Source organism: Muscardinus avellanarius (assembly GCF_963383645.1).
Source record: "Muscardinus avellanarius genome assembly, chromosome: 16".
Lineage (NCBI taxonomy): Eukaryota > Metazoa > Chordata > Mammalia > Rodentia > Gliridae > Muscardinus > Muscardinus avellanarius.
This window is the reverse complement of record NC_137802.1, coordinates 4,047,585-4,070,513: the sequence shown is the minus strand read 5'-3', so window position 1 is coordinate 4,070,513 and position 22,929 is coordinate 4,047,585. Positions and strand designations below refer to the sequence as shown.

Here is a 22,929-nt window from a genome sequence, read left to right as displayed (position 1 = left end):
AAGTGCTAGGATGACAGGCCTGCGCCAAGACCCCCCCGGCTGCACTATTTTTATTTTACAGGTTCACGCGTCTCTCTCACAACTCGCAAGAGCTGTCCTCAAAGTGGTCATCCTCCTGTCTCAGCCTCCCAAGCGCTGGGATTACCACGCCCGGCTTATTTTTATTTTTGAAACAGGGTCTCTCTCGATGGGTGAGACTATCACTACTTGCTGAGGCTGTCCTCCAACCTGGGATCCTCTTGTCTCCGCTCGGGATTACAGGCGTGAGCCACTACACCTCGCTCTTTTTTACAGATGTTCCCAGCCCAGCTCACAACCCCAGTCCTAGGGGAACCCAGGTCTCAGCTTCGCAGCATCCCACCCTTGGGTCTTGGACCCATTGCACAGGATGGAAAACCTCGGCCTCAGGGGAGAGTAGTCCCTGAGCACTTAAGTCCCAGACTCAGAGCCCACAGGGGCGACAGGGGCCCGAAGTTGAGTGAAGAAACAGGACAAGCCCCCTCCCTAACCTTTGGAGGATGCTAAAAACTGGTCCAGCTTGCTCTGGAACCTGAACCTGGGCCCTAGCAATCTAACCCCGTCCCCATGGCAACTGGGGCGGGGCCCGACCCACATCCTCAACCCGGATCCGGCAGGGGCGGGGAGGCTCGCCTTCAGCCCGCGAGGAGTGGGTAGCGCCGCACCTACTGGCCCTTTAAGAGGCTCCGCCCCGAGAGGCCTCCAAACGCCCCGGATTGGCGGCGCTGGGATCCGAGCGCGGCCGCGCGCAGCCGAACTTGACGCACCGCCCGAAGTCTTCCCTCCCCCACCTCCCACGCGGCTCAAGAGTTCTCACAGCCAATCACCGGCGGGCGCGCCGACCCTCATCTACATGGACACGCCCCTGCGCGAGGCCGGGCCCAATCGGACGCTGCTCCCGGGGTCTCATTAGCATACCGGGGCGGGGCGTCCGCCCGGGGCGGGCTCGGGGCGGTTGGTTGGAGCGTCGCCGCAGTCGAAAGGTCCGGGAAAGTTTCTTTGGAGGTGAAAACAGCCGCGGAACTCGGGGCGCTGCGAGGGCGCGGGGGCCCCGGGGCCGGGCCGGGGGGCCCCGGGACCGGGGGTGGGGAGCCGGCCGGCCCCTCGGGGGCGAGCGCCCAACAAAGGATCCCTGGGGCGCCCGCCCCCGGCACTCCCGCCCCGGCCCCGGGCCCGCGTCGGGTGGGCGGCCCGCCATGGGCTCCGCGCTCACGCCGCCCGCGCCCGCCTTCCAGGTCCGGCCGGCGCGGCCATGTCCCACGGCCCCAAGCAGCCCGGAGCGGCTCCCGCGTGAGTCGCCGCCCCTCGGCGGCCCCCATCGCGGCCCCCTGCGCGCCCCGCCCCGCCGCCCCCTGCGCCGAGGGTCCCTGGGGTGGGCGCGCCCGGGCGGAGGTGACCCGTGCCCCCTGCCCCAGGCCGGCGGGCGGCAGGGCTCCGGGCCCGCACGGGGCCTTCGTGGTGGCCGTCAAGCAGGAGCGCGGCGAGGGCGCCCGGGCCGGCGAGAAGGGGTCGCAGGAGGAGGAGGTGAGCGCGGGGTCCTGCAGCCAGAGGCCCCGCCCCCGGCGGGAAGCCCCGCCCCCGGCGCGGAGGCCCCGCCCAGGCCGGGTGCCTTTCCTCGCGGCTCCGCCCACAGCCCCCATTTCCACGGGGAAGCGGGGTCCCGCCCGCACCTGGCGGAGGCTCTGGCCCCGCCCACCCCGAGCGGGGCGGCACCTTCCCCACCCGAGGCCACGCCCACATCCCTGCCAGCCACGCCCCTCGCGCCTCTGATTGCTTCTCCCGGCCGGGGCCCCCTCCCCCCCACCTCCGGGGTTCGGACCCCTGACCGGGTGGAGCCTCCGGCCATCCCGCCGTCCCTAGCCCCGCCCACCGGCCCGCGCCCCGCCCACCGGCCCACGCCCCGTGCGGTCCCGCAGCCCGTGAAGAAGCGTGGCTGGCCCAAGGGCAAGAAGCGGAAGAAGGTCCTGCCCAACGGGCCCAAGGCGCCGGTGACCGGCTACGTGCGCTTCCTGAACGAGCGGCGGGAGCAGATCCGCACGCGCCACCCCGACCTCCCCTTCCCCGAGATCACCAAGATGCTGGGCGCCGAGTGGAGCAAGCTGCAGCCGGCCGAGAAGCAGGTGCGGACCGCAGGCCGCCCCCGGCCCGCCCCGGAACGCGCCGCCCCGGAGCAGCTGGCTCGCAGGTCCCAAGCTCAGGAGCAACGAGGTCTCTAAGGATGCAACAGGCGGGGCCACTTTTTTTTTTTTGCGGGTGTCGGGGTGGAACCTCCCCATTCGACCTCCCAACTACACCCCCTGCCCTCGTTTTTTTATTCTTTATTTAGAAACAGGGTCTCACTGAGTTGCCGAGGGCCGCACTCAGTAGCTGAGGCTGTCTGCGAACCCGGATCCTCCTGTCTCAGCCTCCCGAGTGCTGGGATGACCGGCGTGCGCCACCACGCCCGGCTAGAATTTTCATTTTGTTTCGTTTTTGTGAAACCTTTTGATTCCTGAATTCTGGTAATGAGTTTAAAAACTGCAGCCAGGTGTGTAATCCCAGCACTTGGGAGGCTGAGACAGGAGGACCGCAGGTTCGCGGCCAGCCTTACTTAGTATGGCCTTCCGCAACTTAAGTGAGACCCTGTTTCAAAAGAAAGAATAAAAATTGGGGCTGGGGGTACAGCTCGGAGGTAGAACGCCCTGGGCTCAAACTCTCCTCCCACAAAGATAATAAGGAACAGTAGTGCTGAGAGCCGTGCAGGGACCAGAGTGAGCCGTGGGGCTCGGGTGGCTGCCGGTGCCCAGGGCAGGGAGGGCATCCATGCGCTCCCCTCCCAGCGGTACCTGGACGAGGCGGAGCGGGACAAGCAGCAGTACATGAAGGAGCTGCGCGCCTACCAGCAGTCGGAGGCCTACAAGATGTGCGCCGAGAAGCTGCAGGAGAAGGGCGTCAAGAAGGGTGAGTCAGGACGGCCACACACTCGGCCCCAGCCGTGCGGCCAGGACGGGGGCCGCTGACCCTGCGCCCTCTCCCTCCCAGAGGACACGGGCTCCGGGCTCATGAACACCCTCCTGAACGGACACAAGGTAAGGGGGGGCGTCTGGGGGCCTCCCGGCCGAGGGCTGGCCCCCCTCCAGATGTGCAGACACCTGCAGCCCGCGGGCAGCCGCCCCAGGCTGTTAAGGGTGGACAGAACCCAGCGTTGGAAGGCTGAGACGGGAGGTTCGAGGCCGGCCTCAGCAATTGAGGTTCTGTTTCAGAATTTATAAGAGCTGAGGGTCAGCTCCGTGGTAGAAGCCCCTGGGTTCAGTCCCCAGCGCCAAAAACAGGAGGTTCCTGAGTAGGGTGTCCCCAGGAGACGCCCGGCCGGACGGCCAGGGCCAGGGCGCGCTCCCCCTTCCTCCAGGGCGGAGACTGCGACGGCTTCTCCTCCTTCGACGTCCCCATATTCACCGAGGAGTTCCTGGACCAGAACAAAGGTGGGCAGGGCGGGGCGGCCGTGGGCGGGGCGCCCCAGGAGCTGACCGCTGACCGCTGACCGGCCTGCAGCGCGCGAGGCGGAGCTGCGGCGCCTGCGCAAGATGAACGTGGCCTTCGAGGAGCAGAACGCGGTGCTGCAGCGGCACACGCAGACCATGAGCAGCGCGCGCGAGCGCCTGGAGCAGGAGCTGGCGCTGGAGGAGCGGCGCACCATGGCGCTGCAGCAGCAGCTGCAGGCCGTGCGCCAGGCGCTCACCGCCAGCTTCGCCTCGCTGCCCGTGCCGGGTGCGCGGCCCCGCCCCCCGCCGCAGGCCCCGCCCTCCCGCCGCAGGCCCCGCCCTTCCTGCCCCGACCCCGCCCCTCCTGCCGCAGGCCCCGCCCCCGACACCTCCCCTCGGCCGTGTCCAACACCCAGCTCGCTAGCCCCGCCCCGCCAGTCATGAGGCTCCGCCTCCGCGCCAGAGCCCCGCCCCGCCGCCTCCCTCCCCCGGACTTCGACTGGTGCGCTGGCCCCGCCCCTTGGCCGCCAGGCCCCGCCCCCAGCCCGCCCCGCCCGGCCCCCAGCGGCCTCTGACGCCCCCGCCCCGCAGGCACGGGCGAGACGCCGACGCTGGGCACCCTGGACTTGTACATGGCGCGGCTGCACGGCGCCATCGAGCGCGACCCCGCGCAGCACGAGCGGCTGATCGTCCGCATCAAGGAGATCCTGGCCCAGGTCGCCAGGTGCGTGGGCGCCGGGGGCGGCGCGGGGCGGGGCGGGGCGCGGGCGCGGGTCCCACCAGCCCCCTGCCCTGCAGCGAGCACCTGTGAGGAGGCGCCAGGACTGCAGGCCTCGCCGAGCCCGGAGAGAGCCGGCCGCGGGGAGCCGGACCCGAACCTGCGGCCGAGCAGGCGCCGGCGGACAGCGGCCGGCGCGGGACCGAGGCCGCCCCCCTCCCGCTCCCCCCACCCTAAAAATAAAGACCAGCGGGTTGCATTCCGAGGCGGAGCGCCGTGGCTTTGGGGCCGTGGGTGGGTGGGCGGCGTGGGACCCCAGGCCTGCCCTCTTACCTCTGATGGCCTCTGCCAGGAGGGGAAACTGAGGCCAGGCCTCGCCCCTGTTCCTGAGCAAGGTGGGGCCCACGCTCCAGGACGTGGCCGGCACACAGGGCGTCGTGGCACCAAGTCCAGGTACCTGGGAGGCCGGGACAGAAGGGTCACAGGTTTGAGGCCAGCCTCAGCTACTTAGCGAAGCCCTCTCTACCTCAGTGAGACCCTGTTTGAAATACAGAATAAAAGCCAAGCCGGGCGCGGGGGCACGCTCGTCATCCCCGCGCTTGGGAGGATCGCGCGAGCTGGCTCAGGAGACCCTGTGTCCAAATAAAACAAAAAACAGGTGTCTGGGAGTGTAGCCCCGGGTAGGAGGGCCTCCAGGAAGCCCAGTGCCGCCAAAAGAGAGTAAAAGCCCGGTGTGGGCGCACGCTGGTCATCCCAGCACTCGGGAGGCTGCGACCGGAGGATCGCGCAGGTTCGAGGCCAGCCTCAGCTTCTCAGTGAGGCTCTCGGCAACTTAGACTGTTTCCAAATAGAAAATAGGGCTGGGGGTGTAGCCCGGAGGTAGAAAAGCCCTCGGGTTCTGTCCCCAGTACCGGGGGGCTGGGGGGTCATGGCGGGACCCGGCCACTGGCACATCCTTCAACCAGTTTTCCAGACTGGGATTCCAGTCGGCTTCCGGGCCCAGCGACTTGTACCCAACATCAAACCATGTGAGCCATTTTGCCAGGTTTGGGGAGGGCGGGGGTGGGGACAGAGACGGGTCCAAGCGGGAGGGGTGTGTGTGTGCGCGTGCGTGTGTGCGCGTGCGTGTGTGCGCGCGTGTTCCCGCGTGACGCAGGGATGGGGACGGGGCTGTCGGGCTGGTGCCGTCTATAGAAAATACTGGGACGAGGCCCCGACAGCCACGCAGGGAGGAGCCTCAGATACCTAGTGAGACCGCGTTTCCAAATAAAGTATAAAATAGGGCTGGGAGTGTAACCTGGAGGTAGAAAAGCCCCTGGGTTCCACCCCCAGTGGCACAATTAAAAATTAATAAAATTAAAAGACATGTTTTTGCAGTCCTGGGGGTGGAACCCAGGGGCATTCGACCTCCGAGCTGCACCCCCTGCCCTATTTTTTATTCTTTATTTTGAAACCGGGTCTCACTGAGTCGCAGAGGCCTCACTAAGTAGCTGAGGCCGTCCGCAAACCGCGATCCTCCCGTCTCAACCTCCAAAAGCTGGGATGACAAGTGTGTGCACAACCACCCCTGACTCCCCAGCCCCTTTTTATTTTATTTTGTGGTACTGGAGATTGAACCCAGGGGGCACTCTACCTTCAAGCCACACCCCCCAGCTCGGTTTTACTTATTGTTTATTATTTATTTGTTTATTGCGTGTCTGGGGATGGAACCCAGGGGCACTCAATCTCTGAGCTACACCCCGTCCTATTTTTTTTTATTCTTTATTTTGAAACAGGGGCTGAACTTAGGGGCATTCTGCCTCTGAGCTACACTCCCAGCCCTGTTTTTACTTCTTACTTGGAAACAGGGCCTTGCTAGATTGCTGAGAGCCTGGCTAAGTAGCTGAGGCTGGCCTTGAACCTGTGACCCTGCTGTCTCAGCCTCTGCAGCACCAGGTGGCAGGCGTGTGCCAACACGCCCGGCTAATTCCAGGACCTTTCCATCGTCCTCCAAAGAAGCCCCATCCCTTTTGTCACTGTTGTGAAAGGCCCCAGTAGACTGGGCCCCATTACAGCCTGGCGCCCAGCCTCCCGCTCCCAGGGTCCGCGCTGTAAGACCTGCCCGAGCCCCTGGGGCCGCCGGGTAATTGAGCCGACTCCTGTCTGGGGGGTTGCGAGGCGCCCAGGTGCCTCCGGGATATTTTTACGCCTCCTGTCGGGTGGACGCGGGCACTCCCCCCGCACCTGAGCTCCTGCCGGGAGGACGCGGGCACTCCCCCCGCACCTGAGCTCCTGCTGGGAGGACGCGGGCACTCCCCCCCGCACCTGAGCTCCTGCCGGGAGGACGCGGGCACTCCCCCCGCACCTGAGCTCCTGCCGGGTGGACGCGGGCACTCCCCCCGCACCTGAGCGTCCCCCGGGTTCGGCTCACGGCTCCGCGAGGGGTCAGAGGACACCCGAGCGTCCCTTGTCTCCGGGGAAGCCGGTTGCCGGCGAGGGCACAGGCGTGCAAAGGGCCTGGGGCAGGGGCTGCGTCCCGGACGCAGAGAGGCCTCGGGCCGCGGAGGGCGGGGTGCGCTGACGGCACCCCTGGGTCCCGGGGCTGCGAGGAGCAGGCGCACCCGCAGAGCCGCCCTGGGGAGGGCGCACCGGCCGGCACCCGCCCCCGCCCCGCCGCCCCGCCCGCCCGCGCCGGTGTCGCCTTCCCGCTCGGCTCGGGTTCCCGGATCCCCTTACGGTGGCGGGCGGGCGGGCGGGGCGGCAGGAAGCCTGTCCGCGCGTCGTCCGCGTCCGTCCGTCCGTCCGCCGGCCATGGACGGCGCCGAGCCCCCCGCCGCCCGCGCGCGCCCGCGCCTGGTGTTCCGCACGCAGCTGGCGCACGGCAGCCCCACGGGCAGGATCGAGGGCTTCACCAACGTCCGCGAGCTCTACGCCAAGATCGCCGAGGCCTTCGGCATCGCGCCCACCGAGGTGAGCCGGCCCGGCCTGGGGGCAGGGGTCCGCAGCCCTGCGAGGCCGGACGCCCCCCCGGGGGCCGAGGGGCTAGCCACGCCTGGGGGGGTCCCCGGCCGGCCGGCATTTCCCCCGCGGGATCCTGGGGATCCTGGGCCGGGATCCGGGCTCCGGGGCAATGATGGCCCTCATTCCCCTCCCCCCTTACTTGTGTACTGGAGAGTGAGTGGGGGGGGCTTTCTGCCTCCGAATTACACCCCTGGCCCTAATTAATTTTTACTTGGAAATAGGGTCTCACAGCCGGGCTGCTGGCGCACTCCTGCGATCCCAGTTCCTGGGAGGCTGAGACCGGCCCGTCGCCAGGTCCCTTTTAACAAATAAAAATAATATGAAATATAGGTCTGGGAGTGTAGCCCGGAGGTAGAAGGGTTCCATCCCCAGTACCACCGAAAAAAAATAAAAATAAAAATAAAAATAGGGCAGGGGCCGTAGCTCAGAGGTTGAATGACTCTGGGTTCCGTCCCCATTAGCAAAACAGACAGACAAGTAAATAAATAATAGGACTGGGGGTGTAACTCAGAGGTAGAATGCCTCTGCCTCTGGGGAAAAAGAAAAAAAATAAGAAAAGGAAAAAATGAAAGGAAGAGCCGGGCGCAGTGGGCACGCTCGTCATCCCAGCCCTGGGGAGGCTGAGACCGGAGGATCGCGGTTCGCGGCCAGCCTCAGCTACTTAGTGAGGCCCTCGGCAACTCAGTGAGACCCTGTTTAAAAATAAATAAAGAATACAGCCGGGCGTGGTGGCGCACGCTTGTCATCCCCGCGCTTGGGAGGCAGAGACAGGAGGATCACGCAGGTTCAAAGCCAGCCGTGCGCGCTGGCTTAGGAGACCCTGTTTCCAAATAAAAATGTAAAAATAGGTCTGGGAGTGTAGCCCGGAGGTGGAAGGGCTTCCAGGAACCCCAGTACCACCAAAAAAAGAAAGAAAAAAAAAAGAAAAAAAAGGGCAGGGGATGTAGCTCGGAGGTCAAATGCCCCTGGGTTCCATCCCCAGTACTGAAAAAGAAAAGAAAGAAAGAAAGAGAAAAAGAGAGAAAGAAAAGGAAAAAAAGAAATAGGATTTAAAAAAAATATTTTATCTGGAAACAGGGTCTCACTGAGTTGCTGAGAGCCTCCCTAAGTAGCTGAGGCTGGCTTCGAACCCGCGCGATCCTCCCGTCTCGGCCTCCCCAGCGCGGGGATGACGAGGTGCGCCGCCACGCCCGGCTCTTTTTTGGACGGCTGCGTGCCTCGGTTTCCCCAGCAGGCCTCCATGCCATCCCCCTGGCTCTGGCACGGCCGGCAGGGGGCTCACCCCGGCCCCCCTCCCCCCCAGATTTTGTTCTGTACCCTGAACAGCCACAAAGTGGACATGCAGAAGCTCCTGGGCGGCCAGATCGGGCTGGAGGACTTCATCTTTGCCCACGTCCGCGGCGAGACCAAGGAGGTGGAGGTCACCAAGACAGAGGACGCGCTGGGGCTGACCATCACGGACAACGGCGCCGGCTACGCCTTCATCAAGGTGCGGGCCGGGCCGGGCCCGGGGCGGGAGGCGCGGGCGGCCCCGGCTGTGCGTCCGTCCGTCCTGAGCGCCCGTCCCCGCAGAGGATCAAAGAGGGCAGCATCATCAACCGCATCGAGGCCGTGCACGTGGGCGACAGCATCGAGGCCATCAACGACCACTCCATCGTGGGCTGCCGCCACTACGAGGTGGCCAGGATGCTCCGGGAGCTGCCCAAGGCCCAGCCCTTCACGCTGCGCCTGGTGCAGCCCAAGCGGGCCTTCGGTGAGGACCAGGGCCGGGAGGCTGGGGGCCCGGGGCAGGCTGGAAGGTTCTAGAGGTGGGCTGGGGTCTCGCGGGGGGCCGGGCGCCGGCCTGGGCTCAGTGTCCCATGCAGCGGCGGCAGCGGCGGCGGGGAGGGGAGTTCTCTCTGGGTTTGGTGACTCGCACCTGTCATCCTAGTACTTGGGAGGCTGAGATGGGAGGATCACGGGTTCAAAACCAGCCTCGACTGAGACAGGAGGATGGCACGTGTTCGAAGCCAACCTCAGCTACTTAGTGAGGCCCTGTTTCCAAATAAGAAATAAAAATAGGGCTGGGGATGTAGCTCAGAGGTAGAAAGCTCCTGGGTTTCAATACCCAGCACCTAAATAAATAATAAATAAATCTGGGGTTTAGTGCCAAGATCCCTGGGCTCAATCCAGAGTACAAAACAAGGTTTTGTAGCCGGGCGTGGTGGCGCAGGCTTGTCAGCCTCGCGCGTGGGAGACAGAGACAGGAGGATCCCGCAGGCTTGAGGCCAGCCGCGCTGGCATAAGAGACCCTGTTTCCAAATAAAATATAAAATAGGTCTGGGAGTGTAGCCCGGAGGTAGAAGGTTTCCATCCCCAGTACCACCAAAAAAGAAAAGGGTTTGTATTATTTATTATTATTATCATCATTGTGGTACTAGAGATGGAACGCAGGGGCCTTCTACCTCCTACTTTTTTTTTTTTGTCTTTTTTTTGGTGGTACTGGGGTTCCTGGAAGCCCTTCCACCTCCGGGCTACACTCCCAGACCTATTTTTTACATTTTCATTTTGGAAACAGGGTCTCCTACGCCAGCACGCGCGGCTGGCTTCGAACCTGTGTGATCCTCCTGTCTCCGCCTCCCAAGCGCGGGGATTACAAGAGTGCGCCACCACGCCCGGCTACCTCCTACTTTTTATTCTTTATTTTGAAACAGGGTCTCACTGAGTTGCGGAGGCCTCACTAAATAGCTGAGGCTGTCCGCGAACCGCGATCCTCTGGTCTCAGCCTCCATAATGCTGGGATGACAGGCGTGCGCCACCGCGCCTGGCTCAAAAGCAAGTTTTTTGTTTTTTTTTTTTTTTTTTTGGTACTGGGGTTCCTGGAAGCCCTTTACCTCCGGGCTACACTCCCAGACCTATTTTTATATTTTTATTTAGAAACAGGGTCTCCTAAGCCAGCGCGCGCGGCTGGCTTCGAACCTGCGCGATCCTCCTGTCTCCGCCTCCCAAGCGCGGGGATAACAAGCGTGCGCCACCACGCCCGGCTAAAAGCAAGTTTTTAGATGTATCTTGTGCACGACGGGGCTCCCACACGGTGTCAGGATGGGGTAGGATGTTTCTGGACTGTGGTAGGTGGGTTCTGGGGGTGGCGGGCGGGCACGGCACAGGGAGGTGCCCGATGCCTCGGCGCCAGCTGGGGCTTTGGCCCTGGACATGGTGAGGAGATTGTGCTAGAATTTTTTTCTTTTTCTTTTCTTTCTTTTTTTTTTGTTTTTTTGTGGGTACTGACAAATCCAAGGACATTCTTCTTCTGAGCTACATCCCAGCCCTATTTATTTATTTATTTATTATTTATTTATTTTGTGGTGGCGCTGGGGCTGGAACCCAGGGGCCTTCTACTTCTGGGCTATAATTCCCCAGCCCTATTTTATTTTTTTATTTGTAACGAGGGTCTCACTACGTCGCCAGAGCTATCCCCGAACCCGTGATCCTCCTGTCTCAACTACTTAGGGCGGCCCGTCACAATTAGTGAGAGCTTGTTGAACAAAGAAAGCAGCTGCCGGCTGTGGTGGCCGCGCTCGTCATCCCGGCTCGGGAGGCTGAGACGGGAGGATCGCGGTTCGCGGCCGGCCTCAGCTACTTCGCAACTCAGTGAGACCCTGTTTCCAAATAAAGAAGAAAAAATAGGGCCGGGGGTGTCGCTCGGAGGTCAAAGGTCTCTAGGTTCCATCCTCAGTACAGAAAAAAAAAAGACCCAGGGTTCAATCCCCGGTACTGCAAAATAAATATACATACATACATACATGCATACACACACACACACACACACACATATATATATATAATAAAAATAAGACTGGGTTTAGCTCAGAAGTAGAATGCGCCTGGGTTCAGTTCCTGATACCATAAAATAAGAGGAAGGAGGAGGATTAGGAGAAAGGAGGGGGAGGAGGAGAGGGGAGGAGGGAGGGGAGGGCAAGGGAGAAGGGGCAGGGGAGGGGTGTTGGAGGGAGGGGAGGATGAAGGGGAGGAAGAGGAGGGAGGGGAGGAGGGAGGGGAGGAGGGGGGAGGGGAGGAGGGTGAAGGGGAGGAGGGTGAAGGGGAGGAGGAGAGGGAAGGAGAAGAGAGGGGAGGAGGGAGGGGAGGAGGAAGGGGAGGAGGCAGGAAGAGGACAGAAGGGGGAGGAGGTAGGAAGGAGGGAGAGGAGGAGGAGGGAGGAGGGAGGGTGAAGGGGAGGAGGGAGGAAGAGGAGGGCAGAAGGGGGAGGAGGGAGGGAGAGGAGGAGGAGGGAGGGAGGAGGAGGAAGGGGGGAGGAGGAGGGAGGGGAGGAGGAGGAAGGGGGGGAGGAGGAGGGAGGGGAGGAGGAGGAGGGTGAAGGGGAGGAGGGAGGGGAGGACACCTACGAGCACCCAGCGCCCGGCTGGGAGGTTTACAGGTCGCGGCCCTTCGCTGTCCCCCTCTGTCCCCAGATATGATCGGCCAGAGGAGCCGGGGCGGCAAATGTCCGGCGGACGCCAAGGTGAGCAGCGGGCGGGAGACGCTGCGGCTGCGGCCCGGGGCGACGGCCACGGTGGAGGACGCGGTGAGTGGCGGAGGGCGCTGGGTGTCCCTGATGGTGAGTGGCGGAGGGCGCTGGGTGTCCCCGACGTGAGTGGCGGAGGGCGCTGGGTGTCCCCGACGTGAGTGGCGAGGGCGCTGGGTGTCCCCGACGTGAGTGGCGGAGGGCGCTGGGTGTCCCCGACGTGAGTGGCGAGGGCGCTGGGTGTCCCCGACGTGAGTGGCAGAGGGCGCTGGGTGTCCCCGACGTGAGTGGCGAGGGCGCTGGGTGTCCCCGACGTGAGTGGCGAGGGCGCTGGGTGTCCCCGACGTGAGTGGCGAGGGCGCTGGGTGTCCCCGACGTGAGTGGCGGAGGGCGCTGGGTGTCCCTGATGGTGAGTGGCGGAGGGCGCTGGGTGTCCCCGACGTGAGTGGCGAGGGCGCTGGGTGTCCCCGACGTGAGTGGCGAGGGCGCTGGGTGTCCCCGACGTGAGTGGCGGAGGGCGCTGGGTGTCCCCGCCCGGGTCCGGCCTCACGCGCGCCCCCCGCAGCCCAGCGCGTTCGAGGCGGAGGCGGCGCGCAGGGTGGACGACCTGCTGGAGAGCTACATGGGCATCCGCGACCCCGAGCTGGGTAAGGGGCCAGGGTAAGCCGGGGCCGGGGGCGGGGCCGGGGAGGGGCGGGGCTCCGGGAGGCCACGCCCTCACCCCATCCCGCTCCCCCCCAGCGACCACCATGGTGGACACGTCCAAGGAGACTGCGAGCGTCCAGGAGTTTGCGCGCTGTTTAGACTCCGTCTTGGGCGAGTTTGCCTTCCCGGACGAGTTTGTGGTGGAGGTGTGGGCCGCCATCGGAGAGTCCAGGGAGGCCTGTGGCTAGTCTGCCCCGGGGCCCAGCGCAGCCCCAGCCCGGAGCCCAGACCCCCGCCCCAGCCGCCCCAGCCCGAGCCTGAAGCCCAGCCCTGCTCCAGAGCCCGGGCCGGGTGCGAGAGCCGGCCGAGCCCAGAGGTCAAGTTCATCCCTAGCCCCCAGTCCGGTCCCGAGCACCAACCCATCTCTGCAGCCCGGCGGGGCTCCAGAGGGCAGTCCAGCTCTGAGACCAAGCCCACACTTGAGGCTAAGCCGTGCTCCAGAGCCCAGGCCCGCTGGGAGACAGAACCCCTCTCCAGATCCCAGCCAGGCGCTGAGGCCAGGCCCAGCTCCAGAACCCAGCCCAGCTCAGAAATAAAACCCTGTTCTAGAACTCAGGCCAGCTCAGAGATAGAGCCCCCCTCCAGATCACAGCTAGGCCCTGAGGCCAGGTCCAGCTCCAGAACTCAGCTCAGCTCAGAGACCAAAACTTGTTCTAGAACTCAGGCCAGCTCAGAGATAGAGCCCCCCTCCAGATCACAGCTAGGCCCTGAGGCCAGGTCCAGCTCCAGAACCCAGCTCAGCTCAGAGACCAAACCTTGTTCTAGAACTCAGGCCAGCTCAGAGACACAGCCCACCTCCAGATCACAGCCAGACGCTGAGGCTAAGCCCAGCTCCAGAACCCAGGTCGGCTCCAGAACCCAGCTCAGCTCAGAGACCAAACCCTGTTCTAGAACTCAGGCCAGCTCAGAGATAGAGCCCCCCTCCAGATCTCAGCCAGGCCCTGAGGCCACGTCCAGCTCCAGAACTCAGCTCAGCTCAGAGACCAAACCCTGTTCTAGAACTCAGGCCAGCACAGAGACACAGCCCATCTCCAGATCACAGCCAGGTGCTGAGGCCAAGCCCAGCTCCAGAACCCAGGTCAGCTCCAGAACTCAGCTCAGCACTGAGACCAAACCCTGTTCTAGAACTCAGGCCAGCTCAGAGATAGAGCCCCCCTCCAGATCACACTCAGGCCCTGAGGCTAAGCCCAGCTCCAGAACCCAGATCAGCTCAGAGACCAAACCCTGTTCTAGAACTCAGGCCAGCACAGAGGCACAGCCCACCTCCAGATCACAGCCAGGCCCTGAGGCTAGGCCCAGCTCCATAACCCAGCTCAGCTCAGAGACCAAACCATGTTCTAGAACTCAGGCCAGCTCAGAGACACAGCCCATCTCCAGATCACAGCCAGGTGCTGAGGCCAAGCCCAGCTCCAGAACCCAGGTCAGCTCCAGAACTCAGGTCAGCACTGAGACCAAACCCTGTTCTAGAACTCAGGCCAGCTCAGAGGCACAGCCTGTCTTCAGATCCTGGCCAGGCTCTGAAACCAAAGCATCTTCTAGAATTCAAGCCAGCTCAGAGATAGAGCCCCCCTCCAGATCCCAGCCAGGCCCTGAGACCAAGCCCAACTTCCGAAACCAGCTCAGTTCTGAGACCAAATCCTGTTCTAGAACTCAGGCCAGCTCAGAGAGAGAGCCCCCCTCCAGATCACAGCCAGGCCCTGAGGTCAAACTCAGCTCTGAGACCGAGCTCAGCTCCAGAACCCGGGTCAGTGCAGGGACCAAGCCCTGTACTAAAACCCAGCTCAGCGCGGAAACCAAGCCAGTCTCTGGAGCCCAGGCCAACTCTGAGACTGAGCCTGGCTCTGGACTCCAGCCGAGGCCTGAGAGCCGGCCAAGTTCTGGAACCCAGACAACGTTAAATATCCAGCCCAGTTTGAAGATCCGTCCCAGTTCTGGAACTCAGTCCAGCGCTGAGGCCAAGCCCGGCTGTAAAACCCAACTGGGCTCCAGGACTCTAGATGGCTCTGGGGCCCCGCCCCACAGAGCCACACAGCTCGGCTCTGCAAAGCCAGTTGGGTTTGGAACCCTGGCGAGATTCAAACCCAGCTATGGAGCCCCGGTAAGCTCGGGATCCACAGATGGCTCTGAAACCCGGCCCGATTCAAGAGCCCGGCCCGGCTCAGGAGGCCAGACCCACACTGACGCCCAGTCCACACCCAAGACGCAGCCTTGCTCTGAAGCCCAAGCGCTCCCAAGCACCCGCCCTCGCCCTGCATCCCAGCGCAGCCCCAGCAACGAGCCCCGCTCTAGAGAACAGGCCTCGGCCGCAGCCAGGCCCGTCTCCAGAGCACAGACCCGCTCCAAGACCTCACCAGCCCCTGGTTACGGCTCCAGAGTTCCACGAGACACAAAGCTCCGCTCTCCCTGCGGAACGCAGACCGGCTCCAGAATGCAGTCAAACTCTGGGACACAGACCGACTTCAAGACCTGGCCCAGCCCCCGAGCCCAGGACAGGTCAGGAACCCCATCTGGCCCCAGAGCTCAGCTCAGCTCCGGAGCAGGAGCAGAGAGCGATCCCGAGAAAGCATCCAGCTCCGAACCACAGTCGGCTGCCGAGATCCAGCTGAAACCCAGAAGCCAGCCTAGTTCAGGGACACGGACCATCGCGGCCACCAAGCCAGGCGTCACGACCCTGTCTAGTTCGGAGAGCCGGTCTGGCTCCAGGACCCAGGGCCCTCTAGGAACTCCACCAACCTCTGGGCCTGAGCCTGGCCCTAACACCCTCCCAGGTTCTAGACACCCGCTCCAGAACACACCCCAGGCCAGCTCTGGAAGCCCCTTTAGTCCTGGAATTGCAGCCACCAGTTCTAGAATCCAGCTCAGCTCAGAAGCCCAGCTCAGTCTGGGGCCCGAGGCTGGCCTAGCCCTGAAAGCCATCAGCTCCAGCACCCAACCAGACGCCCGGCTCCAGCCCATCCCCGAAGCCCCCCTAAATTCTGGAAACCAGCCCGTTTCTAGAAACCACACCAGCTCCAGAACGCAACTCAGCTCCAGAAACGGGCTCTGCCCACAGCCCAATCCTGAGCCCGCCCCAGCTGGGCCTCAGTCCCCAGGCACACCCCCCAGAGCCCCAGTCCCGGCCCCTAGCAAGGCCCCCAGGCCTCTGCCGCAGCCCCACGATGTGACCCAGGGGACCCAGGCCAGCCCTGGCCCTGGGCAAAGCCACCCCACCACCTACCTGGCCCCCCAGCCCCGGGGCCCCTCAACCTCCCAAAAACCAGCCCTTTTCCCTAAGCCCCAGCTGGGACCCCAGAAGGCGACGCCACCCAGGGTGCCTGTCCTTCCTGGTTCTCCCAGGACACGCACACAGCCCCGGGTGCCCCCGGCGCAGCGGCCTGGCCCCTCCGCACCCCGACCCGGCATGGGACGCTTGGACTGACATCCTCAGATCCTGCGCGCCCCCCCCCCGCCCCGCCCCAGACCCAGCAGGTGGCCTCATCCCGGCAGTGGAGGAGGAGGGCCGTGGAAAGGGATCCATTTCATTATGTCTGGCTTGGGAGGCAGGCGTAAGGAGACCCCGGGCAGGCGGGGAAGGGGCCAGGGCGCTGGCTTCTCTCCTCGAGGGTGGGCCACCATGAATAAAGGCTCCTGCACCCCCGCATCCGCGTGAGTCATTGGGGGGTCGGCGAGGGGTGCATGCTACTCCTAGGGCTCGATGTGCCCGGACTTTAGTACTTTTTAAAATTTTCGGTACTGGGGATGGAACCCGGGGGCATCCTACCTCCGAGCTACACCCCCAGCCCTATGTTTTTAATTCTTGATTTTGAAACAGGGTCTCACCAGTTTGCCCAGGCTGGCCCTGAACCTGCGATCCTCCTGGCTCAGCCTCCTGAGTCTGTGGGATGACAGGTGTGTGCCACCGCTCGCAGCGAAACATTTTTATTGATACCAATTATTTATTTATTTATGTTGGCACTGGGAATCGACCCAGGGCCGTTCTGTCCCTCGACACGCCACCAGCCCTTTTTCTTTCGAGACAGGGTCTCCCTAGATTGCTTCACGCTGGCCTCGAACCTGCGATCCTCCTGGCCCAGCCTCCCCAGTAACTGGTTTACAGGCCCGTGCTACTGAGACCAGTTCTTTTTTTCTTTATTACTTTTTTATTTTGAGACAGGTTCTGGCTCAGTTGCCCAGGCTGGACTTGAACCTGCGATCCTCCTGCCTCAGCCTCCGCGAGCTTTTTCTCAAGGGCAGAGTAGAATTAATCCCAGAGCTCCACTCAGACTTTTCAGGAGAATCCCGAGACAGACGCCCCTCTAGGGCCCCCAGCCTCCCTGCTAGGAGGCGGGGCAGCATTTGAAGACTCAGCCGGGCGCGCGGGGCGCACGCTCGTCATCCCAGCACTCGGGAGGCTGAGACCGGAGGATCGCGGTTCGCGGACAGCCTCGGCTACTTAGTGAGGCCCTCGGCAACTCAGTGAGACCCGGTTTCAAAATAAAGAATAAAAAATAGGGCAGGGGGTGTCGCTCAGAGGTCGAATGCCCCTGGGTTGCACCCCCAGTACTGCAAAACAAACAAACAAACAAAACTCCCTAGGTCCACGGGAGGAAAGTGACGGGGGGTGCGGGCTGCGAGGGTTGGGGCGGCAGTGGGTCCCCCCCACATTCCTTCCTTTCCGGGTAGCCCCTCTCCTCCCCAGGTCCGGGTCAGCTGGCGCCCTTGGGGGCCCCAGCATCGTGTCTCCGCAGGGTTCTGGAAGAATCTGGATCTTCCCCAGTCTGACACCTCGGTGATGTCACCCCAAACTCCAGGGTTGGCTGTCAGGGGTCCGGGGGTCAAGGAGGCGGCTCCCAAGGGCCCAGGACCTCAGAGACCGAGGACAGAGGGGAGGCCTGGGGGTCCCCGGGGCTGATGACAGAGTCCCCACCTGGGCTCCCCCGGCTACGGCAGCCGGGTGCCCGGGCCCCGCGGCCGCAGGGACAGCGCCCCGGGCGCGCGGAGCCGCGGGTGGAGGCGCCGCAGCACGGCGCGGCGGAACAAGATGTACACCCAGGGGTCCAGGATCTGGTTCCAGGTGGCCACGCGCAAGAAGATGAGCAGCTGGCGCTCCGTGGCGCGGGGCAGCTGCCCGCCGGGGCCCATCGCCGGCGGGGTCCGCAGCAGCGTCTGGCCGATGAAGACCTGCGAGGGCCCGGGGTCGGTGGGTGGCAGGCCCCGCGCCCGCCCGCCCGCCCCGTGACCCGGGGGTGCCCGGCCCGAGCCGCTGCTGGCAGTGAGCTGGCACCGCGCCACGCCGCCGCCGGGCACAGCGCCGGGGCGTGGAGTCAGGGCTCGGCCGGCGTCCGGATGCCCATGGGGTCCATCCCCGGTACACACGCACACACACACTGATGTCAAAATTAGGATCATGTGGCTGCATGTAACTGTACAGTATTAGATACACACTATGTAATTACATTGTGAAATAATGTCATTATTATAATGGCACAATTTGTGTAATTTTATGATTTTATGCATATTTTATATTACTTTAAATAATTTAGACTTGTTCGTGTGTGGTACTGAGGATTGAACCTAGGAACATCCACCCTGGGCCACGCTCCCAGCCCTAGTTCTTCTTATTTATTTATTTATTGGCACTGGGGATGGAAGCCAGGGGCACTCTACCTCTGAGCTACACCCCCAACACTACTTTTTAGATTTTTTTTTGTGGCATTGGGGTTTCTGGAAGCCCTTCTACCTCCGGGCTACGCTCCCAGACCTACCCATTATATATATATATATATATATATATATATATATATATATATATATATATATATATATATATTTTCTTTTCTTTCTTGCAGTACTAGGGATGAAACCCAGGGCCCTTCTACCTCTGGGCTATACCCTCAGACCTATTTCATATTTTATTTTATTTTATTTATTTATTTATTTATTTATTTATTTTTTGCAGGTCTAGGGATGGAACCCAGGGGCATTTGACCTCCGAGCTACACCCCCAGCTCTATTTTCTATTATTTATTTATTTATTTATTTATTTATTTATTTTTGGTGGTACTGGGGTTCCTGGAAGCCCTTCTACCTCTGGGCTACACTCCCAGACCTATTTTATATTTTTGGAAACAGGGTCTCTTAAGCCAGCGCGGCTGACTTCGAACCTGCGCGATCCTCCTGTCTCCACCTCCCAAGTGCGGGGATTACAGGCGTGCGCCACCACGCCCGGCTCTATTATTTATTTTGAAACAGGGTCTCACTGAGTTGCCGAGGGCCTCGCTAAGTAGCCGAGGTTGTCCGCGAACCGCGACCCTCCCATCTCAGCCTCCCGAGGGCCCAGGGCCGGGGACGCGGGGGGGACCGGGCGGCGGGCAGCACACTCACCAGCAGGGGTACCCAGCAGACACTGGCCACGACCATGATGCCCAGGAGCTGCCCCATCATCTCCAGCTCGCTGTCGCGCGGCCGCTGCGCGGCGTCCTGGCCGCGGCAGACGCGGCAGAGCTGGAGCACGCTGACAGTGTTGAGCAGGAAGGACAGGGCCAGCGAGAGGCCGCCGAGCAGCGCGAAGAGCAGCCCGAAGGCCACGTCGCCGCGCTGGGCGCCCAGCGTGAGGAAGCACCAGGAGCCGGGGTACTGCACCGAGTAACGGCCCAGGCCGAGCAGGGGCAGCAGCCCCAGGCCCAGCGCCGCCGCCCACAGCGCGGCCACGGTGGCCCGCGCCCGGCCCGGCCCCACGGGGCGCGCGAAGGGCCGCGTGATGCCCACGAAGCGCTCCGACGCCATGGCGGCACCCAGCAGCAGAGGGCACAGGCCGAAGAACACCATCACCACGCCCATGAAGCGGCACAGGCGGCAGCCCGGGTCGGCGGCGGCCCAGTCGAACAGGGCGGCGTGCTGGGAGACCACGATGGCGCCGGTGACCAGCAGCCCCAGCAGGTCGGTGAGCACCAGGCCGCCCAGGAAGGTGAGGAAGGAGGAGCGCGTGCCCCCCGGCCGCGCCCCGGCCAGCACGGCCAGCGCCAGCAGGTTGGAGGCCAGGCCCACCGCGCAGAAGGACGCGGCGAACCAGGGCGAGGCGATCAGCCGCCGCTCCTCCGGGGTGATGTTGCTGGCGCGGAAGCAGGGCCCCAGGTCGCTGCTGTTGGAGGACCACATGGCGGCCGAGGCCCCCGGGCGGGTCACCAGCCTGGCATCGGGCACGGGCCGCAGGCGGACGGGCACACCTGGGGACGGAGAAGGTCGGCGGGTCACTCACTCGGCATTTTGTAATCGGACTCTCGGGAACTCCTAAGCTACCGTCTACACCCCAGGTCAAATATCCCTCCCTCGCCGGGCGCGGTGGCGCACGCTTGTCATCCCCGTGCTTGGGAGGCCGAGACAGGAGGATCGTGCAGGTTCGAAGCCAGCCGCGCTGGCTTGAGACCCTGTTTCCAAATAAAATATAAAATAGGTCTGGGAGTGTAGCCCGGAGGTAGAAGGGCTTCCAGGAACCCCAGTACCACCAAAACAAAAACAAAAACCCAACAATATCCTTCCCTCTTTTTTTTTTTTTTCCTTTTTTTGCTATACAGGGGATAGAATGAATCCAGGGTCATTCTACCTCAGAGCTATATCCCCGGCCCTATTTTTTTATTCTTTCTTTTGAAATAGAGCCGCACTGAGTTGCCGAGGGCCCCACTAAGTAGCTGAGGCTGGCCGCGAACCGCGATCCTCCGGTCTCAGCCTCCCAAGCGCGGGGATGACGAGCGTGCGCCACCGCGCCTGGCCAGTAAAATTATCTTAAGCATCGTTCAGCGTTCCTGGGAGGCCCCTCTCGCTAGCCTGGACCTCACTCTGTCCCGGCTTGCGGCCTCAGTTTCTCTTCCGGCAATGGGGTGAGTTATTCCACAGCACCCTTTGGGGGAAACTGAGGCCCGAGAGCCAGCTAGGTGGTGAGGGCCTTCCTGTCGCCACCAGCAGTCCTGGCGTCGCCCGCGGGCGTGATCACGCTCTTGGCCATCTCTGATTTGGATTCCCCCTGGGACAGGGCGCCCCCTCCCTCGCCGGCTGGTACGCGCCGTTTCTAAACATTCCCGGACACCGGGGCGGTGCCTCGGGCCACTGGCCTGGCCTGGGCTCTGCCTGGAGCGACCGCTGGTCCCTCTGCAGTGTCAGGATGGCCGGCCCCCACCCTCGTGCGGGAACCACACTCGCCCTGGGCGCACACCAGGACCCACTCTACCTGTTTTGGTTTTTAATATTTTTGGAGTACTGGGGATGAAACCCAGGGGCATTTGACCTCCAAGCTCCACCCCCAGCCCTAATTTTATTCTCTTTTTTTTTGCGGGTCTGGGGATGGAACCCAGGGGCATTCCACCTCCGAGCTACACCCCCTGCCCTATTTTTTATTCTTTATTTTGAAACAGGATCTCACTGAGTTGCAGAGGGCCTCACTAAGTAGCTGAGGCTGTCCGTGAACCGCGATCCTCCGGTCTCAGCCTCCTGAAGGCTGGAATGACAGCCGCGTGCTGCCGCGTCCGCCCAAGGGATTCTCTTGGTCTGCCCCCCACACACACACACCTGTGTCTGGGAATAGGGCTGTGGCCCAGAGCCCTTGGCCTGGGGGGAGCCTGGAAACTGGCGCTATGTCTTTCTGGCTGTGGCTGGTGGTTTCTAGTTTCTCCTCCACCCTTCTCTACTCTGGCTTCAGGTGATAGGGGCTGTCTCGAGTTTCCCAGGTGAGTGGGGCCGCAGCAGGACGCAGCGCAGCTTCTCATGCAGGCCAGGGGTGGTGGCAGGGATCCCTACCATGGAGGAGGCCAGAAACAGTGCTGTGTGGCCCCAGGAAGAAGAGACTCCCTCTCTGGACCTCACGGAAGGCATGAACGCCAGCTTCCACCCCGATGCTTCTGATAAACTCACGATTTCTCCTCTCCCGCTGGGCGTGGTGGCGCACGCTCGTCAACCCAGCATTCGGGAGGCTGAGACCTGGAGGATTGCGGTTCGCGGACGGCCTCAGCTACTTGGTGAGGCCTCTGCGACTCAGTGAGACCCTGTTTCAAAATAAAGAACAACAACAACAACAAAAATTGGGCTGGGGTGAAGCTCGGAGGTAGAATGCCCCTGGGTTCCATCCCCAGTAACACACATGCATGCACACGCGCGCGCACACACACACAGACAGAATTTCTCCTCAGGAATGTAGAGGTTCGGAGTCAGGGACCCAGGGTCTGGAATGCTAATGAGTGAGTTGTCTGTCTCCTCTGAAATCCAGAAAGGCCTCGGGATTCTAGAATTCCAAGGGGCTGAGGGATGGGAAAGGCCGGGCTGCGGGTTCTGAGATCTGCCTCACCCGGCTTCTCTGGAGGGGCTGGAGCTCTGTCCCGTCTAGATGGGCGCTGGCGGGCCGGGGTGGCGGCGCTGGAATGTGATGTTTGGATCCCGAGGGCCAGGCCCCTCCCCTGCTGAGCATGGACCCGGCGGCCGCTCCTTCCCGGCGCCCACAACCATCCATCTCTGTACACAGCCCTCTGCTGCTCGGCCGGGCCTCAAGCCCAGGCGGCCTCAGGCCCGCTCCGGCTGCCGAGCCCCACAAGCGGCATCCCCTTGCTGAGCCTTGGTTTCCCCTCTGTGCTGCGAGGACCCGAGGGGCGCCCCCGGGCTTGCTGGCATTCTTGTGGCTCTGCCCGGCCCTGGCTGGCTGCTGCCCCAGGGCCTTTGCCCCTGCTCTGCCACAGGCTGGAGCAGAGTCCTGTAGCCAGGACCGGGTCTTCTGCATTTTCTAGGGCCTCTGAGCACCTAGGAACTGGCACCCCCCCTAGCTGAGGGCTCCCCCCAGGTGCTCCACTGCCCTGGCTTTGTATGTATGTGCGTGTGTATTTATTATTTAGTGGTACTGGGGCATTATACCTCTGAGCTGTACCCCCAAGTCCTATTTTCTCTTTCTTTCATTCATTTTGGTGGTACTGGAGACAGAACTTTTCTACCTTCCAGGGTATTCCCAGACCTATTTTATATTTTTATTTGGAAACAGGGTCCCCTTAAACCAGCGGGGCTGGCTTTGAACCTGTGCGATCCTCCTGTCTCCGCCTCCCGAGTGCGGGGATTATAAGTGTGCGCCACCACGCCCGGCTTTATTCTTAATTTTGAAACAGGGTCCCACTGAGTTGCAGAGGGCCTCACTAAGTAGCCAAGGGTGGCCTCAAATGGAAATCCTCCTGTCTCAGCCTCCCAAAAGCTGGGATGACAAGCGTGCGCCATCCGGTCCGGCCCCCTATTTTTTATTCTTTATTTTAAAGCAGGGTCTCAGTTGCAGAGGGCCTCACTAAGTAGCTGAGGCTGGCCTCCAACCTGTGCTCCTCCTGTCTCAGCCTCCCAAGGACTGGCGAGCCCAGTGTGTGCCACCACGGCAGGCTTCACACATGGGTTGGACCCAAATGCTCGCACCCGCAGCTGCGGGTCCCTGGCGACACCCAGGCGAGCTACCTCCCCGGCCCGGGGCTCGGTTTCCGGGAGCTTTTCCTGTTTGTGCCGCTTACCCAGGTGGCCCGGGCCCACGCGGAGCC

General features: G+C 62.6%; 3 protein-coding genes across 3 annotated transcripts; 2 read left to right on the top strand and 1 right to left on the bottom strand.

Moving 5' to 3' along the window:
- Nucleotides 1-946: 946 nt before the first annotated feature.
- HMG20B (high mobility group 20B) lies at nucleotides 947-6,585 on the top strand (the record flags this gene model as incomplete). Its single annotated transcript, XM_080713913.1, has 10 exons — nucleotides 947-1,023; nucleotides 1,254-1,308; nucleotides 1,434-1,542; nucleotides 1,935-2,138; nucleotides 2,838-2,958; nucleotides 3,040-3,086; nucleotides 3,407-3,479; nucleotides 3,550-3,765; nucleotides 4,071-4,650; nucleotides 6,363-6,585. Exons 2-10 carry the CDS (start codon nucleotides 1,271-1,273, stop codon nucleotides 6,583-6,585), a joined length of 1,611 nt encoding a protein of 536 aa, XP_080570039.1. The 5' UTR covers nucleotides 947-1,023; nucleotides 1,254-1,270.
- A 402-nt stretch (nucleotides 6,586-6,987) lies between these two features.
- Nucleotides 6,988-12,591, top strand: GIPC3 (GIPC PDZ domain containing family member 3; the record flags this gene model as incomplete). Its single annotated transcript, XM_080713912.1, has 6 exons — nucleotides 6,988-7,146; nucleotides 8,501-8,686; nucleotides 8,770-8,950; nucleotides 11,646-11,758; nucleotides 12,264-12,345; nucleotides 12,440-12,591. 6 exons carry the CDS (start codon nucleotides 6,988-6,990, stop codon nucleotides 12,589-12,591), a joined length of 873 nt encoding a protein of 290 aa, XP_080570038.1.
- Nucleotides 12,592-17,323: 4,732 nt separating this feature from the next.
- Nucleotides 17,324-19,540, bottom strand: TBXA2R (thromboxane A2 receptor; the record flags this gene model as incomplete). Its single annotated transcript, XM_080713911.1, has 2 exons — nucleotides 17,324-17,563; nucleotides 18,767-19,540. The coding sequence occupies 2 exons, from the start codon at nucleotides 19,538-19,540 to the stop codon at nucleotides 17,324-17,326; spliced, it is 1,014 nt and encodes a 337-aa protein (XP_080570037.1).
- Between the last annotated feature and the right edge of the window lie 3,389 nt (nucleotides 19,541-22,929).